The 25152-nt window shown below is 44.8% G+C and overlaps 2 protein-coding genes across 11 annotated transcripts in view; one reads left to right on the forward strand and one right to left on the reverse strand.

Annotated features, from left to right (window-relative positions):
* Pphln1 (periphilin 1) overlaps positions 1 to 7554 on the forward strand; it is an 84468-nt gene extending 76914 nt beyond the window's left edge. For all 9 annotated transcript variants that reach the window (XM_038342387.1, XM_038342392.1, XM_038342394.1 and 6 more), the window contains one exon: positions 5042 to 7554. In XM_038342387.1, the coding sequence (XP_038198315.1) occupies positions 5042 to 5236 (195 nt within the window). In that variant the 3' untranslated portion in view covers positions 5237 to 7554. The remainder of the gene's footprint in view (positions 1 to 5041) is intronic.
* A 5223-nt stretch (positions 7555 to 12777) lies between these two features.
* Positions 12778 to 25152, reverse strand: part of Prickle1 (prickle planar cell polarity protein 1) — a 90697-nt gene continuing 78322 nt past the window's right edge. For both annotated transcript variants that reach the window (XM_038342325.1, XM_038342326.1), the window contains exons 2-8: positions 24155 to 24340; positions 22486 to 22599; positions 21622 to 21759; positions 20784 to 20987; positions 17997 to 18183; positions 15940 to 16803; positions 12778 to 14436 (exon numbers count right to left, since the gene is read on the reverse strand). In XM_038342325.1, coding sequence (XP_038198253.1) covers positions 13580 to 14436; positions 15940 to 16803; positions 17997 to 18183; positions 20784 to 20987; positions 21622 to 21759; positions 22486 to 22599; positions 24155 to 24286 — 2496 coding nt within the window. In that variant the 5' untranslated portion in view covers positions 24287 to 24340 and the 3' untranslated portion in view covers positions 12778 to 13579. The remainder of the gene's footprint in view (positions 14437 to 15939; positions 16804 to 17996; positions 18184 to 20783; positions 20988 to 21621; positions 21760 to 22485; positions 22600 to 24154; positions 24341 to 25152) is intronic.

The raw sequence follows: 25152 nt of genomic DNA on the forward strand, positions 1-25152 counted from the left end.
AAAAGGGTATGGTTATGTATGCTCGTAGTCTCAACACTCAGGAGGTGGAGGCAGGGGGAATATTTCAAGGTCATTCTTAACTGCTTTGTGGTTTTGAGATAAGCCTGTGCTAAATGAGATACTATTTCAACATTAAAACCCAAACCAACTTTTGGTTACACCGATTCCCCTCCCTTTTATGTGTGCATACATACAGAAACAAGAACTCGGTGTTGCGTATCCTCCTCAGTCACTCTCCACTTCTTTAAAAGTGTTTTGAATAATTATTTTTATTGCTTATACGTGGGTGGTGGGGGTATGTGCTTATGAGTCCAGGTACCTGCAAAGGCCAAAATCCCCTAGAGCTGCAGCTACAGGTGCTTGTGAGCTGTTCAACTTAGGTGTAGTAAATACTCTTAATCACTGAATGTCTGTCGGGGTTCCTTACTTTACCTGGAACTCAGTAATTGAGCTAGACCGCCTGGTCTGCAAGCCTCAGGGATCCTCCTGTCTCTGCCTCAATGGTGCTGGGGTGGAGTCTGGATTCAGACCTTCCTGCTTGTTCTTAGGTAACAATGTCTTATTCTCTAAGCCATCTCCCCTGCCCCTTATTTTCCTGTTTTTAATTTTATGTTTCTGTTGTAGTTTTTACTTACAGTTACTTTGAATTTCATTTTTTCTAGTGTCATAAACTGCTAGTCTTGTGTCTTCTAATAGTTCATTTTTCTCTAAATGCAATTTTTGTTGCCCTTTGCAAATTATGACATTTTCATTTAATTTGGATTATTTTAGCATTTCCCTTGACTTTGACCTATGTATTATGTGTAACTGTGTTACTAGGCTGGAGGTTTAAGTCAGTGGTAGGTAGACCAAGTGTCTGCTGAACATAGGTAAGAACCTGGGTTCAATCCTTAGTTTTATAAGGAAACAAACAACTTGTCTGACACCCGAGCTGATACTTGCTTGCCACAACTGCCTTCTCTTGACTCCTAACTTAAGAAGCCAATGCTTAGTGGTGGCGCACGCCTTTAATCCCAGCACTCGGGAGGCAGAGGCAGGCGGATCTCTGTGAGTTCGAGGCCAGCCTGGTCTACAAGAGCTAGTTCCAGGACAGGCTCTAAAAAAAAAGCTGCAGAGAAACCCTGTCTCGAAAAACAAAAAAAAAGAAGAAGAAGAAGAAGAAGAAGAAGAAGAAGAAGAAGAAGAAGAAGAAGAAGAAGAAGAAGAAGAAGAAGAAGCAGAAGCAGCAGCAGCAGCCAATGCTTGGAACTATTTTTCTGTCTTCCCTGCTCAACTAATTCTGCTGAATTTTAATCATCCCCGGTTACCTTTGCCATGAAGATGTGACCCTCTTGAAGCAGGACACAGAGTATTTTAAGAACTGATTTTGGGTAGAGGAAATTACATGAAATGATGAGGTCGCAACAGCAGAGGAAACCATCCTGCTGGATAATACAGCAGTCGTGCCCCCATACACACGTCTTCCAGACTTGGGAAGCGTGTGCTAACCACACCTTATCTTGCTTAATTTTGTGTCGCTGTCGCTCCCTCTTCCCCCGCACGGATCAGAGAGTAGAAGTAGTGTTCCTTAGGGGAGTTTCATATCCTAACAAGCTGCTGTGTGTGCTCACTTACTGCCCTCCTGTTGATTGTGCATGCTCAACAAGCACTCTACCAACACTGTGACTGGTCCAGCCTGACAAGCAATTTTAATAGAGCAAATTTGCCGTTGGATTTGCTTTGCCAAGATATCCCTTTTAATCACCTGAAAACCTTTGTATTTTATCTGAAAGCATAATTAATAACCAAAGTTTATTCCTAGAAGTCCGGTGTGAGAATTTGGTTGTTAACACTGTCATTATGATAAAGGGCTGGGAAACAGCATTGGATCGTTTTCATCCACTGACAGGTTAGTTGTCTGTACAGTGTGTGTGAGCCACACCCGCACACTGCCTTGCTTTCTCCTCTGAGACCCAAGCACAACAGCAGCAGCAACAGCAGTCTTCCTGTGTGGCCTCTAGCTATCAGACTGCATGTTATTGATGCATTTCCATCTAGGGACCATAAGCAAACAAGCTCTGCTTCGGAGAGCTCCACCCTTCCTGCCTGGGACTGGATTCACTGTGGAACACATTTCGGAACTAGGTTCCTGACAGTTTCAAGTTATGTTTATAAAATGTTATAGGGTGAGGTCTTCCTTTAACTAAAACTGTTTCCTTTCTGATGTCCAACTAGGGCATTTAAAACAGTCTTTTAAAAAAGTTCCAGGTACAGAATTGTTACTTTCAATAGCTTTTGTTATTTCTGTCCAAAAAATGTACAAACTTTTTTTTATTCTAGTGACTAATTCAAAAAGGACTTAATAAAAACACATACTAAACAAAAAAAATGCTTGTATCTTATGACAGGAGGTCATGGTTTCAGTGTTAGAATTTTAGGATGCTTTTTCCATACTCAGATATGTGGCACAATCGTGTTCTGTAATGGGGTCTAAGTAGGAAGCAGATTGACATTAAAGACTTTGTAGGTTAGTTCAGTGTAGCATTATCTTCATCTGTTACTTTTTTTTTAAGCCAGTAGAATGTAGACCACCCACAGAGCAGTCTGCTGAGGTCTGTGGTTGGTTTGGTGCTGAGTGCTGTTGTGTAAGCATGGCGACTCTCCTTCCCACAGTGCTGTACTTGACTTGGATCGTGTGCTGTGAGAGCAGTTGTAGTGCGCTTGTTGCCTCAACAGCACATGTGATATGTGAATAATACCCTGTTTCTGGTTGGTTTATAAGACAGTCACACACTTCCGTTTCCAGGAAGCCTCAGGATAAACTGCAATAAATAGTTGAGTTGAACTTGATAGGTTATAAACAGACATTATCATCTGAGAAATATGTATGTGTTATTTTATTGTTGACAAGACCGCTAGGAGGTATGTGTGTGTGCGTGCGCATGTGCATTCATGGAGGTCAGAGGGGTTCATTCTCCTACCATGTGGGCGCAGACTTAGGTCCTCAGCCTTGCTAGCAAGCTCCTTTACCCAGATACAAGTTTTATGTATTCTCTTGTGTCATTTATGAAAGGCTTTTCAATTTCCTTGGACTTAGCAAATCCTTTCTCTTCTCTTTACCTTCCCCCTTTGCTTGCCATCCCTTCCTCCTTCCTTCTCTCCCTTCCCTCCCTCCTTCCTGCCTTGCTTCTTTCCTTCCTTCCTTCCATTGCCTTGGTTTTGACACACAGGTTTTGCTGTGGGTCTCAGGCTGGCCTTGAACCATAATGGCTCAAGGTGGCCTAAAACTGATAGCATGATCATACTGCTTCAGTTTTTGTGAGCCACACTACCACGCCTGCCTTTTTGAGTTAATTTCAGTATCATGGTAAGGATTTTAGTAAAAATTTAGCAGACTACATTCAATATGAGTCCCATAATAGCTATTTTTAAAGCAAAAACATGTTGCAGAGGTTTCAAAACTGTAGTCCCCACAACTAGTAGTGACCAGCTGGCACAGTGGCTCAGTGGGTAGGAATGCTGGCTCACAGCCTGGCGCCCCAGGTTCAGTTCTGTGAACCCATGTAAAGGTGGGAGAAGAGAACCAACTCCACAAAAGCTGTCCTGACCTCCATACTTAGTGTGTATACATAACCACTTAAACAAACAAACAAAACTGTGTGGTAAAGCCTATCTGCATCTCAAGTTTATGATTTCAGGATAAATAGAATCAGTTTTTGAAGAATGGTGGCATGTTATTGTACATTAGAAAAATAAAATGTAGCCAGGTGTGGGTGGTGCACACATTTAATCCCAGTACTCAGGAGGCAGAGGCAGGTGATCTCTTTGAGTTTGAGATCAATCCAAAGCAAGTTCCAAGACAGCCAGAACTGTTAAACAGAGAATCCCAAGAAACAAAAAGAAGAAATAGAAAACGAAAATGAGGCAGAGATGTGTTGATCTCTCAGGGCCAAACTGGTCTACAGACTGAGTTCCAGAACTACTAAGAAACCCTGTCTTGAACAAACAAAAACCTATAAAATAGGTCTTTTCAATCAGATCTTTCTTGGTTTTTTTGAAATCGTTTCTCTGTTTCCCTGGCTGTCCTGGAATGTACTCTGTAGACCAGGCTAACCTCAAACTCAGAGATCCGCCTACCTCTGCCTCCTGGGTGCTGGGATTCAAGGTGTGTGCCACTACCCAGCTAATCAGATCATTCACATACACATTACAAAGTCTTTCCGCGAGTTTTCCTTAAGTACATGAACTTTGAAGTATAAAAAGGAGTGTAGAAATTTGAAAAGAACATTTCCTATAGAAGATTCATACATTTATTAGACAGTAGCTATCTAATTGCCTTTGGTAATTACATATTTTGAAATAAAAATATACGCTTTAAAAATATGCCACACCTTTACGTGTTTATGGATGTAGTATGCACATCTGTATATGCATAATCTGTTGTTTTGATCTTAACCCTGTTTTGGTGGCTTTGGTTAAATATGTATAATAAAGTCTTTGTCCTCAGATAAACTCTTTGTCCTTACAACTTTTTCTTATATTCTAAACAATTTTGAATTTCTCAATTGATTGTGATTCAAAGAATCTGAAGTTTAGAAACTTTTTCCTTACATTTCCTTCCCCCACCCCCTTTTTGAGGCAGGGTCTCTCTGGGAAGCCCTAGCTGACTTAGAATTTGCTATGTAGGCTGACTGGCCTCCAACTTAGATTAAAGTTCTGCTTCTGCTGGGATTAAAGGTGTGGCCACCACGTCTGTGTAACCTCTTAACGATTGAGTGATTTGTTTGCGCTGCTTTTGCTCTTACCTCCTTTGTCCTCTTGCCCAGCACACTGTAGGCAGGCAGCCTCGCTCCAGATGCCTGCTGTGTTGTGAACGGGTAATCCAGGACAGGTTCCAGCAGCGGCTGTGCTTGTGTTGTGAGCTTCAGCCATGTTACTGTTTCTCCCTTGTAGATTTTAGCATCATTAGATCTGCCGGCTCAGCCAGCCAAGTGTTTAATTAATAGATTGATTGATTAAATGATTGATGAAATACTGACCGAAATGTATTTTACCATTCTAGGTTTACCGACAAGACTGTGAAACTTTCGGGATGGTGGTGAAAATGCTGATTGAAAAAGATCCTTCGTTAGAAAAGTCTATACAGTTTGCATTGAGACAGAACTTACACGAGATAGGTGAACGATGTGTCGAAGAACTCAAACATTTCATTACTGAGTATGATAATTCCACTCAAGATTTTGGAGACGCTTTTTAGAAGAGTTAGTGCCCAGGTCAAAAACATTTTTTAAAGCTTCTAGAGTTTTTCCCCTTGGATTGTTTAAATCCTTACTATTTTGTGATGAAGAGAAATACTTTATGATAGCTGACCATGTTTCTAGTATCAAATAAACGTCTACAATAACTTTTAAGACATCTTAACTAGAATGTTTTCCCTATGTATAGAATCTTCTAATCTGTCTTCGTACAACTCCCAAAAATAGTGTTCAGGTTTTTGTTTTAAGACAGGGTTTCTCTGTAGCTTTGGAGCCTGTCCTGGAACTTGCTCCGTAGACCAGAGAGATCTCCTGTCTCTGCCTCCGAGTGCTGAGATTTAAAAAGTGTGCACTACCACTGCCTGGCTCAGTTAATTCTTTAATGTTTGACAAAGCAGTTCTGAAGAGCAGCTCTCTGTACTTAAGTCATGTTCAGTAGTCGTCCCAGTATGCTGGTTTCGGGATTATAATTTGTAGTTAGAGGTCATTCCAGGTTGCATCTCATAGGCACTGTTAGCATTTGGAGTTGTTTGACTTGCTGCTTGCTTTTCTTCAGCTTTGTAACTTTTGGTGATGCCCACATATGCTGTCTTAAGAAATAAGAACTTCGCTGTCTTAACAGTATTTGCTCTTAGAATAATCCTTATTTAGTACAGGAAGAAGCACTTAAATCTGAAGGACACATCAGAACAAAGCCTTCCTCTCAAGTCTGAGCTCAGTGTGCGTCTTCTGTGAAGTGAGACTGAGACGTCTGACCCGTCTCTCTGAACAATAGATAAGACTGATGGGGAGAATCTGAGATGCAAGATGCATTTTAAGTTGAGATTTTGCAGAAATCCTTCTGCTGGTGACTATAATAATTATACTGTACAAGAACCTGGATTTTTGTTTTAGGCCCATTCTTTACCAAATAGGAGCCCATGCTTGCAGTTTTAACAGATTTCTCTTTTAATTTCCATGATCTCAGTTCTATAAACTTAGAGAGTCTCCCCTTCCCAGGTGTTACTGTAGAAACGAGGCAGAAAAAAGCGAAGCCAGCAGCTCCCCTCAACCTTGTGAGTAGCCAGTGAATAAGTGAAGAGACAATTAGGACACTCCATTCCGCTTGCTTCCTGGTCCCTTCCAGCATAGCATTGAGCCAGAATACATAATTCGTGACATTAGGTACCTTTAAAAAAAAGTCATAATTTTAATTACTGCCCAATTTCCTTATCTACTTTTTTTTTTAAGTCAGGATTTTACAGTATAGCCCTAGCTAGCCTCCTGAAAACCTCTGTGTAGACCAGGGTGGCTTCAAACTCACAGAGATCCTCCTGCCTCTGCCTCCTGCATGCTAGGATTAAATAAATATGTGTGCCATCATGCTCAGTTCCCCGCCCCTATTTTTAGTCATTTCTGTCCTTTTTTTTTTTTTTTTTTTTTAGACAGGGTCTTACTATGGATTCTAGGCTGGCTTCAAACTTTCCTGCTATGGCCTTTAACTCTGGTTTTCCTGCCTCAATTTTCCTGAGCACTCAGATTGCAGGTGTCAGCCACCATACTTGCCATTACCCTTAGTGGCCTCTATTGCTATTTTCTACAGAGCTACCCCAAAGTACATGCAGATTATATTAAAAGTAGAAATGACAGTATGAATAATTTTAATGAGCTCTACAATGGATTGTGAAGATATGTATTATACCATTTGGGAAATTTAAAATATAATTGAGGACATTTATTTCTTTTTTACGTTTCCTAAGTGAGAGCACTTGGAGCTACTTTTGGCATTGAGATTCTATACGTACCTTTTACAAGCAGTGACTGCACTGCCGGCCACTTCAGAGAGACAGAAGATGCTGGTTTCCTTTCTCCTCCCACTCATTTTCAGCTCTTTTAATCAAGTCGTTGACAAACATAACTATAAGCAAATGAATTGTTCATTTGGTAGAAATTCATTAACAAGAGATAGTACTATTTAATTGTAGGTCCAACCAATAATCTTCCCTCAAATTACATTCAGCATTTGAAGCTATTTTTAGCTTGCCGTCAGCATTATTCTGTAGGTTTGTCAGTGTTACATGTTTTATTTTTTTATTATGCCTTTTAAAGTCTAATTTTAAGGCACATAAATTCTTATGTGTACTAGAATATATATTTTGTAAAATGTTTTTGGTTAGAGATGTTTGTTAATTATCCATTGTTTAGGTATATCTAATTTGTGTGGTAACAAACATTCCCATTGTCTTACCATAAAACCTTGAGGATCAACATGGGGGGAACAGATGCTGCAAAGCTTTTGTGAACTTGAAAAATCCAAAATAAAGCAACCAATTCTAAGTGATTGACTTGTCTTCTCTCAGACTCCCCCGCTCATGTATGACTAAAGTGTAAGCTCGTGTTCCCTGCTGCATCATCTCTTTACTGTTCTCTCCACCTCTCAGCTGCTGGCCAGAAGAGGAAAACTGATGTCACTGGGCACCCTGATGGTGCTTACCTGAGTAATACTCGAAATTATATAACTGCGAATCTGATCTTCAGAGAACTGCGAGGTTGGAAGTCCTCCATCTGAGCTGTCACTCTGGTTCTCCACGCAGCTGAGGATGTTGGGGATGTTGTCAACCTAAAGGTGTCTCCACCTTTGAAACGTAACCCCTGCATCTTGGAGGGTGGGGGTGGGGTTATCGTGTAATTTCAGGTGTGGGTCCACTAGGTTCCACTGGTTCTGCATCTATGGTGAGGCGTGACTTCACGGTGGGTGGATGGGGACTTGGAGCACAGCCACATGCCATGGCAACCAGAAAGCACAGGGTAGGGGTGGCGGCTGTCTACACCTGTGGGCCTATTCCTCCTGAGCCTCTAGACACCACAGTGAGGGTATGTTTTCCTCCTCAAAGTCACCTCTCTAGAAAGAGTTTCATAGACACCCAGAAGTGTGCTTTTCCATTAACCCTCTAGGTGTGTCTCAGTCAGTGAAGCTGATGGTAAGATGTGACTTCTGCACATTGAAGAGTGTGGAAGAAACAAGCTGAAGAGTGAGTGTCAGAGTCTGCCTGTGTGTGTGCAAGCACAGGGGAAAATGTCTCCCCTGCTGAGGACATCAGGTCATTGAACCTACTGAACCCTTCTCCAGACCTCTGAGTAAAGTGTCTGGTGACCTGGTCCCACAAAGAACAGAAAGTCTTTCAAACCTACTCTCTTTACCCTTTTCCTACTCTGCTTGGGAGGTGTCTGCTGCGGCACATTTTCTTTCCATAAATGAGCTTGTATTAATTATACATAAGTTTCATTGTTTTTCTTTATATATGTATGTGTGTGTATATACACACACATACATATATATGTAATGTGTGTTACTTGTATTTGTTTCATTACCCCCTATTGTCCTACTTTGATCCTTTTCTCAACTAGTCTTTCCAGTGTGTGGGTTTTTTGTTTTGTTTTGTTTTTGTGGGATGAGGCATGAGTATCTTACAGAAGCATAGATAAGAATGTTTGTGTAGGAGCATGGATAGATACCTTTACTAAATTACAATGCCAGTAAGGAAAAACTCCTGCAACCATTAAGCTACCTATTAATCTTCAGAGACCCTGTGAGCCCCTTCCCACTCCATGACAAAAGCCCAGTCTCATGTGGGTCTGCGAGGGTGGTCGTAGGCCCTGAGAATTCAATAGTTGATGGTGTGGCAGGCCTAGAAGACAGAGTCACAACACTCCACCCCATCCTTCTTCCTATTCTCTAGTCTGTGATACTCTCTCAACTTTGCTATGCTTGATCTCATAACTTTGCGTATCTCCAGTTATTGCTGCCCACTGCAGAAAGCCTCTGCCCAAACCTGCCTGTCACTGGCACTAATCTGTGGGCATTTATGTATCATTTAGAAGATGATTTGATGGGAATATCATGTTCATTTTACAAAGCAGCAACTATAGTTTCCCACTAGGGCCTGTGACTTCTCTAGCTATCAGCTTTTGTCCAAATTTGTGCTGTGTCTTCACACAAGTCATTTTCAACCTTTTTCACTTTTCAAGTTTGGTATTTCCTTTCTTTTAGCATTTCTCTGCAATGTTTTCTTGGTTGACATGTTACTTAAGGTATAATCATCCCCTGCTGCTTTGAGTTGCTTTTTTCTCCTGCTGCTTTGAGTTGCTTTTTTCTCCTGCTGCTTTGAGTTGCTTTTTTCTCCTGAGCACTGCACATTAACGTACTTACGTTTTCTTGTTAATCTGCAGGAGTCTGTCCCAACTTTTTTTTTAAATATTTATTATGTATACAATATTCTGTCTGCGTGTATGCTCGCTTTCCAGAAGAGGCACCAGATCCCATTACAGATGGTTGTGAGCCACCATGTGGTTGCTGGGAATTGAACTCAGGACCTCTGGAAGAGCAGGCAATGCTCTTAACCTCTGAGCCATCTCTCCAGTCCCCATGTCCCAACTTTTTTTAAAAAGATTTATGTGTTTGTGTCTGTAGACACGTGTTTGTTCACAAAGTCCCAGTCAGATCCCCTGGAGCTAGAGATAACACATTTTAATCCACCCATTGTGGGTCCTGAGGTCCAGACTCTGGTCCTCTGGTAGAACAGTTCACTGAGCCACATCTCCAGCCCTCTCGACTACAGACATAATTGAAGAATAAATGCGTCTCCCTTCTGCAGGAAGAAGGTAGGTTAGAGTGGAATGCGAAGAGTGTTGCATCAAGCGTGTTACTTTGCTTAAGAGTAAAATTTGAGGTTACGTGAACTAGTGTTACTGCCAAAGTGCATCAATTTCCCATAGCTTTCAACCACCTCCTAAGAGACATGGAGATGGGTGGGGAGGTGGGGATGAGCTGTGACAAGCACAGACAAAGGATTTTGTAATTCGTTTCTAAAGACTCCCAATAATGTTTCTATAAACAGTATTAGTGTTGGGCCTTCATTCGAGAATTCTAACCTGCTTGAGGCTCCTGACTTTATGACTGAAGTTGGGAATTGAGATGACAGGTTCATCTTGATGGATAGTCTTCAGAAACATTTCGTCCTTAAGTGTTTGAAACCTGAGGACTTTACAGAAGCCCACGCCTAGCCTGTCTTGAAATACTTTGAACCTGACAGCACTGGCTCCTCCCTAGGGCAGCTCTAACAGTCTTGGGTGCACACTCCAGCTCTTGTAATGTGCTCACCATCTACTGGGAAGGACAGCAGGTGACCTGACTTCCCTGAGGAATTAGATCATGACAAGGGAACGGCAGATACAAAGATGTCACTGTAAAGACCGGCTCTAGTGAGGACCATAAGGGTCTGACTATCTGCCTCTCCACTGTCTGATCAGAGGCAGTTCTGTGTGGTATGTCTTGAACCAAACTTTGGAATTCAGTGATCGACCAGAATACTTTATATTCTTTATAACCAGGCCTGTTCAGGCCTTTACTGCAGTTCAGTTCTTTCTTTAGAGGACTGTGAGCGATTGCCTCTCTTTCTCCTTCAGTAATCTCAGTGCTGAACAGATTCTAAAGCCCAAAGATTCCATGAGTATTGTCCGTAGAGATCTGTTTCCTTATGTTTTGGCAATCTATGTAATTACGTATGGAAATGGAAACTGTGATTGCTGCCAGATCACTAGCAAGAACGAACAATCCCTTGAGATTGATTGTACCTGAGTGTGCAGGGCCGCGTCTATATTCCGTCACACCTGCGCTGGCTTGAGTACGGCTGCTCAGTGCAGTTTCTAAAAGAATTACTACACTGAAGCAGCTCACATTCTTCAACACCAAGAACGCTGTCAGTGCATCTGCTCGTATAGTGTGTGAACGGGGGGGGGGGGGGGGGGGGGACTGCTGGAGGAAAACCGCGGGAGTCCAACACCTTCAAATATGTCAGCTTGTCCCCAGGAATGTTGTTGCTTGGTGTATAGGCACATATGCCGCTGTAGGGTATGTATGAGGACGTTCAAGTGTATCACCCAATAGAACATTAAACAGCTGTGGGAGAAGTGAGGTGAAAGGACTGTATGCAGTCCTGGAAAGTGAAAAGCAAGTTAGAGGGTTGGGCACTCCACCATGCTGTTAGAAATCAGCCCCAGGGCCTTGTGCGTGAGCATGCTGTGTCACTGGGCTATACCCCCAGCCTCAACTAGAATTTTTTTATTTTGTTTTTTTTTTGGGTTTTTTTTTTTTGTCTTTGTTTTTGAGACAGGGTTCCTCTATGTAGCTTTGGAATGTGTCTTGGAACTCGCTCTGTAGCCCAGGCTGGCCTCAAACTCACTGAGATCCGCCTGCCTCTGCCTCTGCCTCCCAAGTGCTGGGATTAAAGGCCGCCTGGCCCAACTAGAATTTTTTTTTAAAGATTTATTTATTATGTATACAACATTCTGCCTCGATGTATGCCCGCATGCCAGAGGAGGACGCCAGATCTCAGTACAGATGGTTGTGAGCCACCATGTGGTTGCTGAGAATTGAACTCAGGACCTCTGGAAGAGCAGCCACTGCTCTTAATCTCTGAGCCATCTCTCCAACTAGAATTTTGAAGTGATACTTGTGTTTGGAACATCAGAAGTATGGACTGAGACTGGATAAATAGTTTACTTTTGGAGATGAGGAGTGGGAATATGCTTTGGTGTTTGATCCTGTCTGAAGGATTTCTGCCATGAATAATCTTCATTTCCGTACTGACCTGTTCTCGAAGTGTGCAAGACCCAGGCAATGCTGATGGAGCTGCAGAGGAAGGGACTCTTCCTAGCCTTGCCCTCTTTAGGGATGGACTGATGGGGCGGGGTTCCTGAACAGTAGGTTTACCTACTTGATTCATGTCTGGCCACGCCCTCTTTAGAGATGGGGAGGGGGAGGAATTCTTGGACCATAGGTTTACCTACTGGGTTCACGTCTAGTCTTTTCAAGGCCAGACAGCCTTTCTTTGCTCTTGATAAATAACAGTTTCTGTTCCTCAAGTCTGGGGTTCAACAAAGATCTGTTAGCAGGAGGAGGATTATGGGGAAAAAAAATCATGCCTGAACACTGGAGCAAAATGGAAGATTCATACTCAGAACGGTAGCTGTCATTTATTAAGCCTTTATTAAACACCTCCCTGAAAGGCCCAGGATGACACCGGGACCTTTAGTTAGGACTGAGATGTGAATGCAAGAACAGCACAGCCCAAACTACCCGCTCATTAGTTCAAATCCAACATGGTTTCCCGTTGACCCGGAGCCTTGTGAACTTGAAGCGCTCTGGCTCGTTCCTACTACAACTGGAAACTCGGTTTCTCAAAGTTACCTTTAAAGGTCAACAACCAGCTGGGAGGGAAGGGCAGGAGAAATAACCTCTCTTTACATAGTAAGTCTCCAGACTCTCACAAAAATACGAATGTTACCTCCACTGAGAGACCTCCCCCTGCCCAGGGAAGAACACCCAACAGCTTCTCCTTGGTTTCACCATATACTCCAGAGGTACGTGTGGGGCTTGTTTTTACATTTATACAGTTTACAAAGCTTGACCCATAAATAACACTTGTAAGAGTAACAGGGCCCTAGTAACAACTATGTACATAGCCCCACCATGCATACAGAGCCTTTTATAATATTGAAAAAAAAAAAAAAAACAAACCAACTTTCCGTCACTAAGCAATATAAATTGTCTAAACTCATAAACCCTGACTAAAATACAAGCAACCATCTCACCCATAAATGCTGTTTCTGGTTCCCTAATGAATCTAGCACGGCAGTGTAACAAACATCTTGCAATTCAGGGATATAAAAATATCAGCTTTAAAATCTGAACTGTACAGTATATACATTCATATTTGCACCGTTAAATTAGGAATACACTTAAGGTCTATGAAATACTACATATAAATAGCAAGGCCTTTCGATCTGTAGCTGGAAGTAATACAATATGTTTACCTGGCTAATAAGGGCTGAAGGGGAACAAGTTCGCCTCACGCAATGGGACACGTGGTGGTTAGCTAGGTCATCATGGTGACATGCATGCCTCACAACACGACACCACTCAGGACCTGAGCCAACCTGACTGAGTTAAGGACAAACAACACTATTGCTCACAAAGGCGGCTATCCGGCTTCTAAAATGAACACTCTGTCCAATCACCTGGTGGCAGTTTCTGGAGTGTTCTCCTTGTGGACTGGGGACCAAAGCCGTTGTAATTTACCTGCCACTGGCACAAGACAGTGTTTTAATATGGCACCACCCAGGAAGGGCACCTGGGGGAAGCCACCCCTCGTGTGTTGATCTGACTGTAAACAGCAGTAGGCTCTCATTTACATAGGCCAAGGAAGCTCTTCACACGGTTTCAGCGACTCTCCTATAGTGAATAAAAGGTCCAAGTCCCGGTTAAATGGCTAACTTTTAAACAGATCACATCAGTGTCTACTTGGTTAAGAAATAATACAGTTTTTGCCCTTGTGTCCCTTTTTCTTCTTGGATTTAGTTGTCCTCTGACTAAACTGTGGGGTGGGGAGTGCAGACGTTGGACTAGAAAGGTCGTCTGTGTAGTAGGTGAACCTCTGCGGCCGCGGCTGAGGGATCGGTTGTCCGAGGAAATAGCCTTCTTCTTCGGAGTCAGAGGAGGACGTGGAGGACGAACCCCAGGAGTCGTCGTCGTCCCCATAGAGCCCCAGGAACCTGTTCATTCCTGGGTTCTGCAGGGCGTAATCGGACGTGGCATGGGCATACTGGCCGTAGAGATCGGCATTCTGCAGGTACGCTTGAAGCTCCCGGGCGCCTTTGTTCCGTATGAATTTCTCGTAGTTATCAGGCGTGTACAGCCGAAGTCTGTCCTTGGGAGAGTACTTCCTTTCCGTGACCAGGTTCAGGGCGTTGTCGGACCGCGACTTCCTGCTTCTCCGGTGGCGATGGTGGTGGGGCCTGGATCCCCTTTCTTCAAAGTGATACACTCGTCTCCGAGTCCTTTCACTCATGGGAGGCTGCCGGATTTCGACGTCATAGCTCCCGTTGTCAATGACGTCATCCGAGAACTTGACCTGCTGCGGTCTGGACTGAGACTTGGATCTTCTGAGCACCGGCAGGTGGACTGGCTTTTCCTCGGGCATGATTTTTTCCGGACATAACTCTGAATTCAGACTCTTTAAGGACTCCGCACTCCTGTGCAGCATGGAGGAGTTCAGAGTCCCCATGTTGCTCATTTTCTCACAGTCGTCGGCCTCCACCTCCTCAAAGTTCTGCAGAGAGTATAAGGACGGCCTTGGCTTGCTTTCCCCGTCCACTGACGCGCCTGCAACAGAGCCCAAAACATGATGTGATTCTCACAAGTCCCAACATCCGCACAACCGTTAAAGGTGGTACAGAAAAGCATCTCCAAGAAAAATTCCCTATTCAGTCATCTGATTCAAACACACTTGGGGAAGCCAATGTGCAGTGCTTACCAACTGAGAAGTATGAACTTTGTTAATGCTACCAGGGAACCTAAGGATTGTTCTAGCATGTGCCACGAGCAGCACAGACGGAAGCTCCGAGAGCCACCCCCTTTGGAGTGGGCAGTTGTCTTCGTCTTAGACTGGGGACAGCAGCCTGCTGTGTGCAGTCACACCAGAACACAGCTGTACTTAGGTTGTCTGGGCTGCTTCCCCCTGCGGCAGAAACTAGCCATAGATGGAGCTGTTGAGAGCAAAGGTTTGCCAGCCCCAGGCCTGTGCCCTTGCTCAGTCATTCCACTCCAGTCTTTACAATGCATCACTTCCAGATCGTTCTTATTCCTAAACCAAGAGCAGTGATCTCGGTGATGATACGACTTACTCAAGTTTCTATGGATCTAGGACAGCGAGAGACTTGGTATGGGCCCCCGATCGGCTCCTGTTAGATGTTAATTCCCTACTTCTGAAAAGATAGCTTGTTTATTCCCAAGGACTGTCAGTCTCTAGCATTTTTACTTTTTAGTTTTCAGCACTGGGGGTTAAACCAACGGCCTTGCACACACCAAGTGTTTCCTGTGGCAGACAGTCACACCCGCCATGCTTCCTCCGCTCTCCTTACAAGAGGACCCAGGAGGGAGCAGTACCTCACCCTTCTGCACAGACCACTGGCAGCGGAGAGCGCTCGGTCCTTTCCTGGCTTTGTTATAACACTCGAAAGGATGGGCTGTTACTAGTTTGTGAACTAGGTGCAGGAGCATAGTGTTTTTGTGTCCTAAGCAAACATCCACTTGAAATTCATATAACATGCTTTTTTTTTTTTTAATACCAGTCTTATCTTCAAACCCTGGGTAACATCAGCCACTCAGCTGTCAATTTGTTTTCTCCTATGTTTTAAAATTAATAATATCCACTTTATACAACTCAGGGTCATTTTAACATAAAGCAAGGGATAAATAATAAGAATTTGCCTCGGAAACACTAAAGCACAATTTCATAATGAGAAAAAAACACTTAGGTTTTTTTTTTTTTTTTTTTTTGAGCTATCTCAACCCACAGAGCAATCCAAGGATTTTTTTTAACAGTTAAAAATTTATAACATGCTCAGGCTAATTTTTTACTATCTTAAAATTCATATAGTATAATCTAAATACAGAATCTCTAACCCCTGATCCAGGCAAAGATGTTCTTATCCAAATCAGTTTCCTCCCTGTTTGGGAGGTCACACTTGAGAGTACTCACCTCACAGGCACACCCGCCCAATATCCTGTGGCATTTAAATGAAACACCTTTGTTCCTCCAGAAGTTTAAATACGACGCCACCTACTGGCACTCGGTGGTAACCCCACAATCCCCGGGTGACATACCTGTGATATTGGACAACGCCAAAGAATCCATAGAATCCCGGACACTTTGTTCTGGCTTCAGGTCAGATAGACACTCCAGGGAGTCTTCATACCACTGGCTTTGGTCATGGCTATACCCAGCGGCACCGTGGTCCAGATCCAGCTCTTGCAGCCTGCGGCTGCTGGCAGGGCCAGGATGACTACCATAGGCAGAGTCACCTAGCCCGTCCTGGGACTGTGCCCAATACATATCAGACTGATACTTCTTACTAACCAGGCCCTGGTGATTTGGCTTCACCTCAGGCTTGTTTTTAACCATGTTGTCAGGCATCCAGTGCTCACTGGCTCTAATCTCCACCTCACCGGGCTGCTGCTGGAAGAGGCTTTTATCCCCGAATTTGAGGAGGAGCTGTGTCATGTAATCCTCATGTTCAGCCCATTCTTCAGGGTCTTCGGAGGCTTCCTGATCAACTCTGGCTTTCCAGAACTCCTCATTAGCAAAGCCTGCTCCCTGCCGGGAGAGACTCAAGTCGTCCAGCTTCCGAGATAGGGTGTCATCAGCATTGCCATTAAGACCGGGGAACTTGTAGTTCAGAGCAGGGGAGAGGAGCAGAGACTGCCTGCACTGGTCTGCGGAGCGACTGCTTCTGCCCATCCGCACACTTCTCCTCGAGTCCCTGGATCGGGCAGACTGGAATGCAGAGTCGGAAGAATCGGAGGCGTGCATGTCTTCGCCAAGGCTGCAGGTCTTGGAGCAATAGATCTGACCTTGCTTTGGAAGGAAGGGGCATCCCAGCAAAGAGGCCTTACACTGAGCGCAGGAAAAGCAGGCCTCTGTGGCATGCCAGTGTTGTCCATCATAGGTCATCTGTGCATGGTCCACACCTGTGTTAAAAGAGACAGGAAACACTTTAGAGCTGGGGAGAGGTGTGGACAGGAGGGAACTTGTGGGTGATGGGAACACTCTGAGCTTTGTTTTAAGGAAACATCTCACTATGTGGTCCAGGCCAGCTGTGAACCCGGGTTGGCTCTGAGTTCCTGCTCCTTCCTGCCTTAGCCTCTGTGTTAGGACTCCAGGTGTGCACTACACATCTGGCTTGATGTTGCCTTGATCTTGTCAGGTGTGGGTTACATATACTGTTCACCGTCCCTATTCGTAGATAATGTATTTGTCAACTCATATGTTCAAAGGATTATTTGTAATCCCAAAATTGACAGTCAAAACACGGTCATCAACAGACATGCAGATCCATTAAGATTTAAATTGAGGGGGTGGAGAGATGGTTCAGAGGTTAAGAGCACTGGCTGCTCTTCCAGAGGTCCTGAGTTCATTTCTCAGCAACCACATGGTGGCTCACAACCATCTGTAATGAGATCTTGTGCCATCTCCTGGCAAGTGTATATATAATAAATTAATTAATTAAAAAAAAAGATTCAAATTGACCAACACATGTTCCCCACCGAGGCCATACAAAGGGACCCTTTGGTTTCACTTCCTGTGCTATAGTCAGGTATCCTGAGCTTCGTGTGTTTAATGTCGTGACGTTTGCGTTTCTGTGCTTTGTTTTGCTGTTGAACATGCTTAGGGCATGTAGTTGAACCACTGTCTTGTGCTTCTACACACATGCAGATGCAAGTATTCCATAAGCTTTAACTGTGAGCCACATGCTGCTGGCTGAGAGCTCACTGCTGCCAGTATATTTTCAATGAAAGGCTTTAACCCCAAAACACATGAAACAGATGTGTTAATAGACTGAGAAAAAAAATGGTGTGACCAGGGCTTTCCTAGTATATACAAGGTCCTGGGTTTTATCCCCTAACCCCACCAGAAAAAGGAAGATCCCCAGAGACCCATGGGAACTTTAACTGAGCGTACCCAGAATCAGCTCAGTGTTCGCTGCTAAGCACAATCAGAACAGACTATTCATCTGACAATCACTGACGTGCCGCGTGCTCCGATACATGTAAATTATACCTCAATTTTCACAAACGTTAACAAAGAAGCAAGACTGTGGATAATCACTGGTGGCTGTGGCTGTGTGACAGGGCAGACAGGAGGTGGGCGGAGCGACACTCACCAATATGCTCTCCACAGGTTTCACAGTACTCAGCGTAGAGAGACTCGAAGCAGCCACAGCAGAAGGGGCGGCCATCCTTCATGATGTACCTCTGCCCCCCCAGGACCGTCTCGCATTCCAGGCAGCAGAAGTGTTTCATGTGCCAGTGGCGACCCTCGGCTTCTGTGCACTCATCAGCAAAGATGATCTTTAAAAAGAAACACAGGACCGCAGAATGGAAGGTCAGTATGCAAACAAACAAACAAGCAAACAAATTAGCATACGTCCGAGACAAGCCTCCACTCTACGCGGCCAACACTGGCTCTCGAACCTGAGCTCAAACACCCTGCAGCAGGTGCCATCTTAGGGGTTCATTTTGTGGTGACATTCTTGTTGGAGGTGTCCTTTGTGGCGGCCCTAACCCTCTAGGTCATCTGGTGAGGAGTGTGTGTGTGTAAGGTGCTATACAATAGCCGTGCCCTAGCAGTGGAAAAAGACACAGACCTCATATCTGCCTGCCTGTAGGACCCTGGCATCTTAGGGTACGTGGTGGGCAAGTACAGCTGCCTGGACAAAACCCAGGAGAGAGGAGAGGAGAAGGAAATGCAGGAAGTGAGGCAGCTAGCTGCCGAAAATGGAGAAAAAGCTCAGAGCGGAGGAAATGGCCTGCCGAGTAAGAAGGGGTGGAACAGAAGGTTGACACACCCACAGGGTACCCAGAGGCCACCAAACCCAGCATGGAAAAAGCTCTTGCTCCTGGAAGTTAGCAATAAGAGACCAGTTGAGTTTGCAGGACAAAGCTGAGGGACAGACAAGGTGGAGAATGAGAAGGGCCAATGTGAGCAACTGGAAGTCAGGACAGGGTCAACAGAAACACAGCTCTCCCGGTCAAGGGGATGTCCAGGCCCAAGCTGTCCTTGTTTGTTTGCTTGTTTGCTTCCAAAGCCTTAAACTGTAGAGCTCTGAACTTTTACAAAGAGAAGCAGAAAAAGAAAACATTAGCTTCAATTGGAAGGGGGTCTTTGATTTGTTTGTTCTAGTATGTTCTTTAATTGCTCTAACTTTCTACATCTAATTTCTCGTTAAGTTATATCCCCATCAGATCATCGATAACTTCAAAAAGCCATCTTTCTTTTCTACGTGTCTGCTTTGAGTTGGTTGGAAGAGTGTATAACTTTGTTTATTTGGTTGTTGGGGGCAGGGTTTCTCTGGGTAGCCCTAGCTGTCCTGGAACTCACTCTGTAAGATCAGGCTGGCCTCAAACTCAAGAGATCAGCCTGCATCTGCCTCCTGAGTGTTGGGATCAAAGGCGTGCGCCACCACACCCAATGAGTGTTTGGCTTTGTTACCAGAGAGGGCCTAACCCACTGGCTTTCGTTATTATTGTGTTTATACTCTTGGTGTTCATCATGCATGTAAGAAAGAATCAACTACAAAATATGCAATAGTATGTAATACATGTGCCTACATAGATAGCTACAGATAGATACTGGCTTCATGCATGTTTCTATTTTACTGAAAAGATTTGTCTACAAGAATACAAACCGGCACTGTTGGAGAGGGGAAACTAAAAATTTGCTTAAACTTGGAGGTAGAAGTGATTTATTACACTTTTGTTCCCAAGGACCATCTTAGTGGCGAAATCTGACGAAGCAGCCGAGTAAAGTTTGGTCTTACGTATGTTTTAACTGAAACCAGTGTCTGCGGAGTGAACGCAGAGCCACAGTAAGGCTGGGGATGTGTGAACAGTTGTGAAGGAAATGTTTTGTCTGACACAGAGGCCACTGCATATTAAGGACTTTAAAATCTTTATATTTCATTAAAGAAATATATGTGTGGATGTATAACCTTGAAAACTTTCTGTCCCAGACTGAGGAAGACAAAGAAGACACAAGGAGGGACCCTAATTGCAAGGAACCACATAGTGTCCTTTTCCTATATGATATATGACTGCCTAAAGACCTAAAATAAACTCACTGATGGTTCAAAAAAAAAAAAAAGTAAAGGCAACAATCTAACCAAAATCTAACAAATCTAACCAAAGCCAATAGGTATAGACATGGCCCCTGCATGAACGGTGATTCTTGCTCTCACCATATACAGTATGGTTATGGGAAAGCTAGCACCTGGGAGCGGGGAAAAAGGTGTATAGGGGCTGTCTATAGTATCTTTTCAACTTTTTCAAAAATAAAGTCACTTTAAAATAAAGTTTGGTGGGCATTGTGGTAATGTATCTTTTATTCCAACAATCAGAAGCAGGAGGCAGAAGAATAAGGAATTCAAAGTTTTGAACTTCAGCTACATAGTAAGTTTGAGGCCTGACGAGCCTTATGAGACCATTAAAAAAATCAAAATCTCTATAATAATAATAATAATAACAATGATATAATAATGTAAGAGAAAGAAATTCCTTTTACACTGTTATCCATCCTATGCTGTATCTTTGACTAACTGTGGTCTGTCTTTCTAGCCTTTGCTAACTGTATACAACATGTATATTATATATCGAGTTCTTTCTTTCCTATATTTGAAAAAGGAATAAAAAAGGTTTGTATCCTACATATTCTTCTGCAGTGTTTCCCCCCTACAATTCATCAGAGACATCCATGGACAAGCAAAAAGCACCTGCTTGCCCTCTACTTATTGGTTACACAGAATTCCATTGTGAATGGGCAACTCTATCTTAAAAATATCCATGAAGAACAAAAGCAGGAGGCACACGTTTTGCTTAGTTGTGAACAGTGGAATGTTGGCTGTTGGCTTATTTTTTTCCATAATTAAGGGATGAACTTTTTTTTTTTTTTTTACCTCATCACAGGCTGAGCATCGAGGTTTGAGCAGTTCTGCATGGTGCCTGCCACAGTGAATTTTTCCATCCTGATAGAAATAGATGAGGTCGACCAGTAGCTCATTGCACGTGAAGCAGACAAAGCAGGACGGATGCCAGCATACTCCAGGGCCTGCACGGGAGGCAAACACTGCAACCTCCCCTCCATTCATCTGCAATCCACACTAAAAACAAAGATTGGAGAATTAAAATGACCCTTCGTTTAAGTTAGTGGATTTTTAGTTTTTCCCACTTTTAAATAACCTACAAGGGTTTTTTTGTTTTTAGGATAGCTTTAATTTTTGTCTACTGCTGGTGATTATGCAATGACACCAACACCTCTACACAGCCACTCTCCCCAGCTCTGCCCAGTGTGGCTGAGCTGCTTCCCACTCTAGAGCTTTCCTAGGGGCTGAGAACCACTAGTAGGGGATCAGAATGTCTTCATTATCTATGTTTTAACACAAGGGCCCCTCCCTGCAGGACACAGTGTCATTCAAACAGACTGACTCCTGTTGTCACACAGCCGTGCAGACAGACAGTAAGAACCATTAGGGAATTCTTTTTCTTCAGAAGTTTTTATAGGGTATGCATCCCCGCCAGCCGCCAGCTACCCTCTGCGCACCCCATCCACGCCAGCCGCCAGCTACCCTCGGCGCACCCCATCCACGCCAGCCGCCAGCTACCCTCCGCTCACCCCATCCACGCCAGCCGCCAGCTACCCTCCGCTCACCCCATCCACGCCAGCCGTCAGCCACCCTTCGCTCACCCCACCCGCACCGCTGCCACCCACCCTCTGCGCGCCCGAGAAGGGGCTACCTGCTCACACGCCGCATGCATCGCAGCTCTGGACAAGAGTTTGATGGTGCCTCTCCCGAGCGCTTCTTTCTTCCTCTGCGCACTGAACACCTGCAGCTCCTTTTTCTCCTCTTCACTTAAAGACTGGCAGTACCGCACCTTCGCGGGAAAGAGAACAGAGGTGTGTGCTGCAGGGCGGCCGTGACCGTTCTTCCTTTATCGGGATGGAAAACAGTACACCTGCCTGCCCTGCCCTGCCTCAAACCCTCAGTTATAATACGGCACGGCTGGATGTGGTGGTTCACGCTTCTAATTCCAGCACCCATGCGGCTGAGACCTGTCCATCTCCAGGAGTTCGAAGCCAGCCTGGTCTGCATGTTGAGATCCAGACCCCGTCTCAAAAAAAAATAAAGTAAAATGGACCTCAATCTCTAGAAAAGGGACGCACTATGTGACAGAACGGGCATGGCTCACTATTTTCTAAATGTGAACTGATTGCAGTCCTCAGCAGCAAGAAAGATGCCACCTTCCACAGAAGGTTGAAACCGGGTAATTGCCACGTTCACTCCTTCACGCTGCATTCTACAGGCACTCAGGTCTTCAATCCTGAACTACCCTGAAGTGCTCGCCCCGCATATGGAAGGAAAAGCTCCCGATAATTGGTGGGTGGCTGAAAACACTATCAAGAACAACTTGTGTGAAGGGTCCCGCTGTGATACTCTTCTCTATTCTAAAAAAAAGGAAGAAAAGCCTTATTCGTAAGGTAACCTTTTAAGAAAGGCCAAAGAGCGGCCTAGCCAGTGAAGAGCTGGGCTTTCGAAAAGGCCCCAGGATGCTTACTGTTTATTTTCTTTGCACTAATTAGCTTTCCTCCTGTTACTTTACCTCGTTATCATGTGGCGGCAACTGGTACAAAAGCTGTTTAATCCGGTGTTTCTCTCCTGGGCTGTTCACGTAAGGGACCTTGTCCTCCGGCAAGCAAGCAAAGTAAAGCTGGATCTGTGGGGGCAGCACAGGATGGATGCCATCAATACACAAAAGGAAGGTCTGAGTGGGCCAGGTCTTCACCTCTCCCTCCTTTCGGGGGTCTGCCCCCCTGCAGCTAATGAGGGGACCAGCTGAGCCAACTCAGCAGCGGTGCAAACCTGCATCTGCTAGCATCAACTAGCATCCAGCTGCTAAATTGCTCCTCAGGAATGCAATTTGCAGTGACAATTAAGGACATCATAAATTACGCTCTATCAAATGCACGCATTTACGGTTCCTGTTCCCCAGTCTTGCAAAGGTCAGCTGAGGGATCAAGAGAGAGTCCTGGGTGAATTCTTGGAGATTCTGTGACAAATATCCAAGATCCGGCTTCTAAACAGACAGACTCAATTTTCTCTCTAAATTCTGTGATTCTCTCTACCATCCGCTTTACAGGCTTTCCATCGGTGTTATCAGCAGTATGCAGCATGCTGAGCCGGTCTTAGCTCACTTTGAAAAGGGACATCATTTTCGTGTTTTCTATTGTCTTTTAGGAAATCCCTTGATGAACGCCACAAAGGATGCCGCAATGCTGAGGTGGAATCAAAAGGATCCAAGTAGAAGACCTAAAGGACCTCAGGGTCTCGTCCGCTAGCAGTGGTTCAACAAACACCGTCTAGGATGTAAGGGGGTCTCTCCAAAACACAGTCTGTCAAAATTCCACTTCCCCAACTGCTACGCCAGCACACCTTTGCTTCCTGTGTGGGCTCTAGAAGCTTTTTTGATACCTTCCTATTACTAGTCGCTACTTCTACACCGGGTCTTGAATGTATAAGGATGCCTTATCTCAAAGGGGTTCCCTCCCACCTTCCAACCAGACGCGAGACTGCGATCTTCTATTCTGAAGGACAACTTTGCCTGCCTAAGACCCACCAGCAATTTGTAATAGCGTCATCATAAGGATACTGGGAAATGAAAATAGGCAGACACTGTCCCCATCATCCCCAAACAGCGAAGCAGAGGAGGCGCTACGCTGGTGATTTCCCAGCCTCCGCTGCAGTCATCGAAGGCCAGACTTAGTGGCAACACTGCATCCCTCTTCCACAGAGAAGAACTGCACAGAACTGGCCAGGAGGTGGCCCTTTTATATCCTTCAGTTCCTATTGAAGTTCTTATATACACCTTTCTTTTCAGCACTTGGGAGGCAGAGGAAGGCAGATCTCTGCAAGTCGGAGGCCAGCCAGGACTACACAGAGAGACCCTATTTCAAAAGACACACCCTGCCCCTGTTCCCCCAACCATCAAAAAAAAAATCCAAATCAGGTTAAGTTCCTTTCCCTCCCTGAAGAGTGACTCACAAGAGCACTAAGAAGCACACCCGTGGTGCCCGGCATTTAGTTAAATTACAGCAGGAGCTGAGTGCGGCCGTGGGGCCACAGTGGGAAGTCCATGCGTGGGAAGACAGGAAGCTTCGACTAAGAAGCCAAAGAGAACCCTAGAAAGCAAATCCAGCTGAGGGAGAGTGAAGATCCACACTTGCAAAAGGGCGGAAGTTGCTGGAGAGCCAATCAAAGAGTGGGCTCCTTACCTGCTCAGGCCTGAGGCCTGGCGGGACCCAGGCGTACTCTTCCAGCGCACAGCCGGAATCGTCGTCCGACGTGGAACTTCTCTGGCACCCGAAGGCCAGTTTGCTCATTTTGGGCTCCATCTCCAAAGGCATAATAATGAGGTTCAAAGCCTGGCTTCTCCGTCAGAGGACATTCAACAGTGGCTGCTGTGGACGACACAGGAGAAGTGAATGTAAAACCTCCACTCTTCCGAGAGTGTCTAGTTAACAGCTGTGTCCATGCTAACGGGCCCAGAGAAAGGGATCAAACCCTTAGAGTCACCTGCAAGCCCCAGTACCACTCAAACAATTAGGAAGTGATCCTCCTTATCCAGCTCAGGATCAAAGAAGAAAGGCCACCATGCAAGAGTTCTGGGTCGCCTTTAAAAGATGTTTCTTGCTTATGATTTATTTTGCAAGTACTCAAGGAAGCCGCTCTGTGCACTACTTTCCCTACAGGTGAGATCCTGTGCGGTCTTCAGAGTTTACAAAGACGGGAACTGGGCTCTCTGCCTCACCCACCATCAGCTACCCAGGAAGATGGCTGCCGAGATGCTCGCTGCTAGGTTCCCCATATTTCCTAAGCAAGTCTTCCATCCCAGGCAGTGCTGACTGCTCAGAATGGAGCCCCTGGGACAAACCGCACGTTGGAGATGTCTAGTCCCCGGACCAAACCTGATTTACACGGGGATTAGAAAGGGCTCAGGTCAAGAAGGTATTCAGGGAAGTCCCTCCACAAACAGTAAAGGAATACACAAGACAGTCCATGCCACAGCCAAGTCCAGCTGGGTGACTTGATGTTAAATTGCATTATCAACCAACATTTAAAGTTAGGCAATGCTTATTGAGTGTGAAACTCAACCCAGCCCACTCTTGGTCAGTGTGAGGTGTTAAATCTCAAAGTCACCTCAAAAAAAGGACAATGGAGGTGTCAAGACAGTGATCCTGACTCTGGGATGTCAGCTTTGCTAGCACTGTGG

Source organism: Arvicola amphibius, chromosome 9 (assembly GCF_903992535.2).
Source record: "Arvicola amphibius chromosome 9, mArvAmp1.2, whole genome shotgun sequence".
Classification (NCBI taxonomy): Eukaryota; Metazoa; Chordata; class Mammalia; order Rodentia; family Cricetidae; genus Arvicola; species Arvicola amphibius.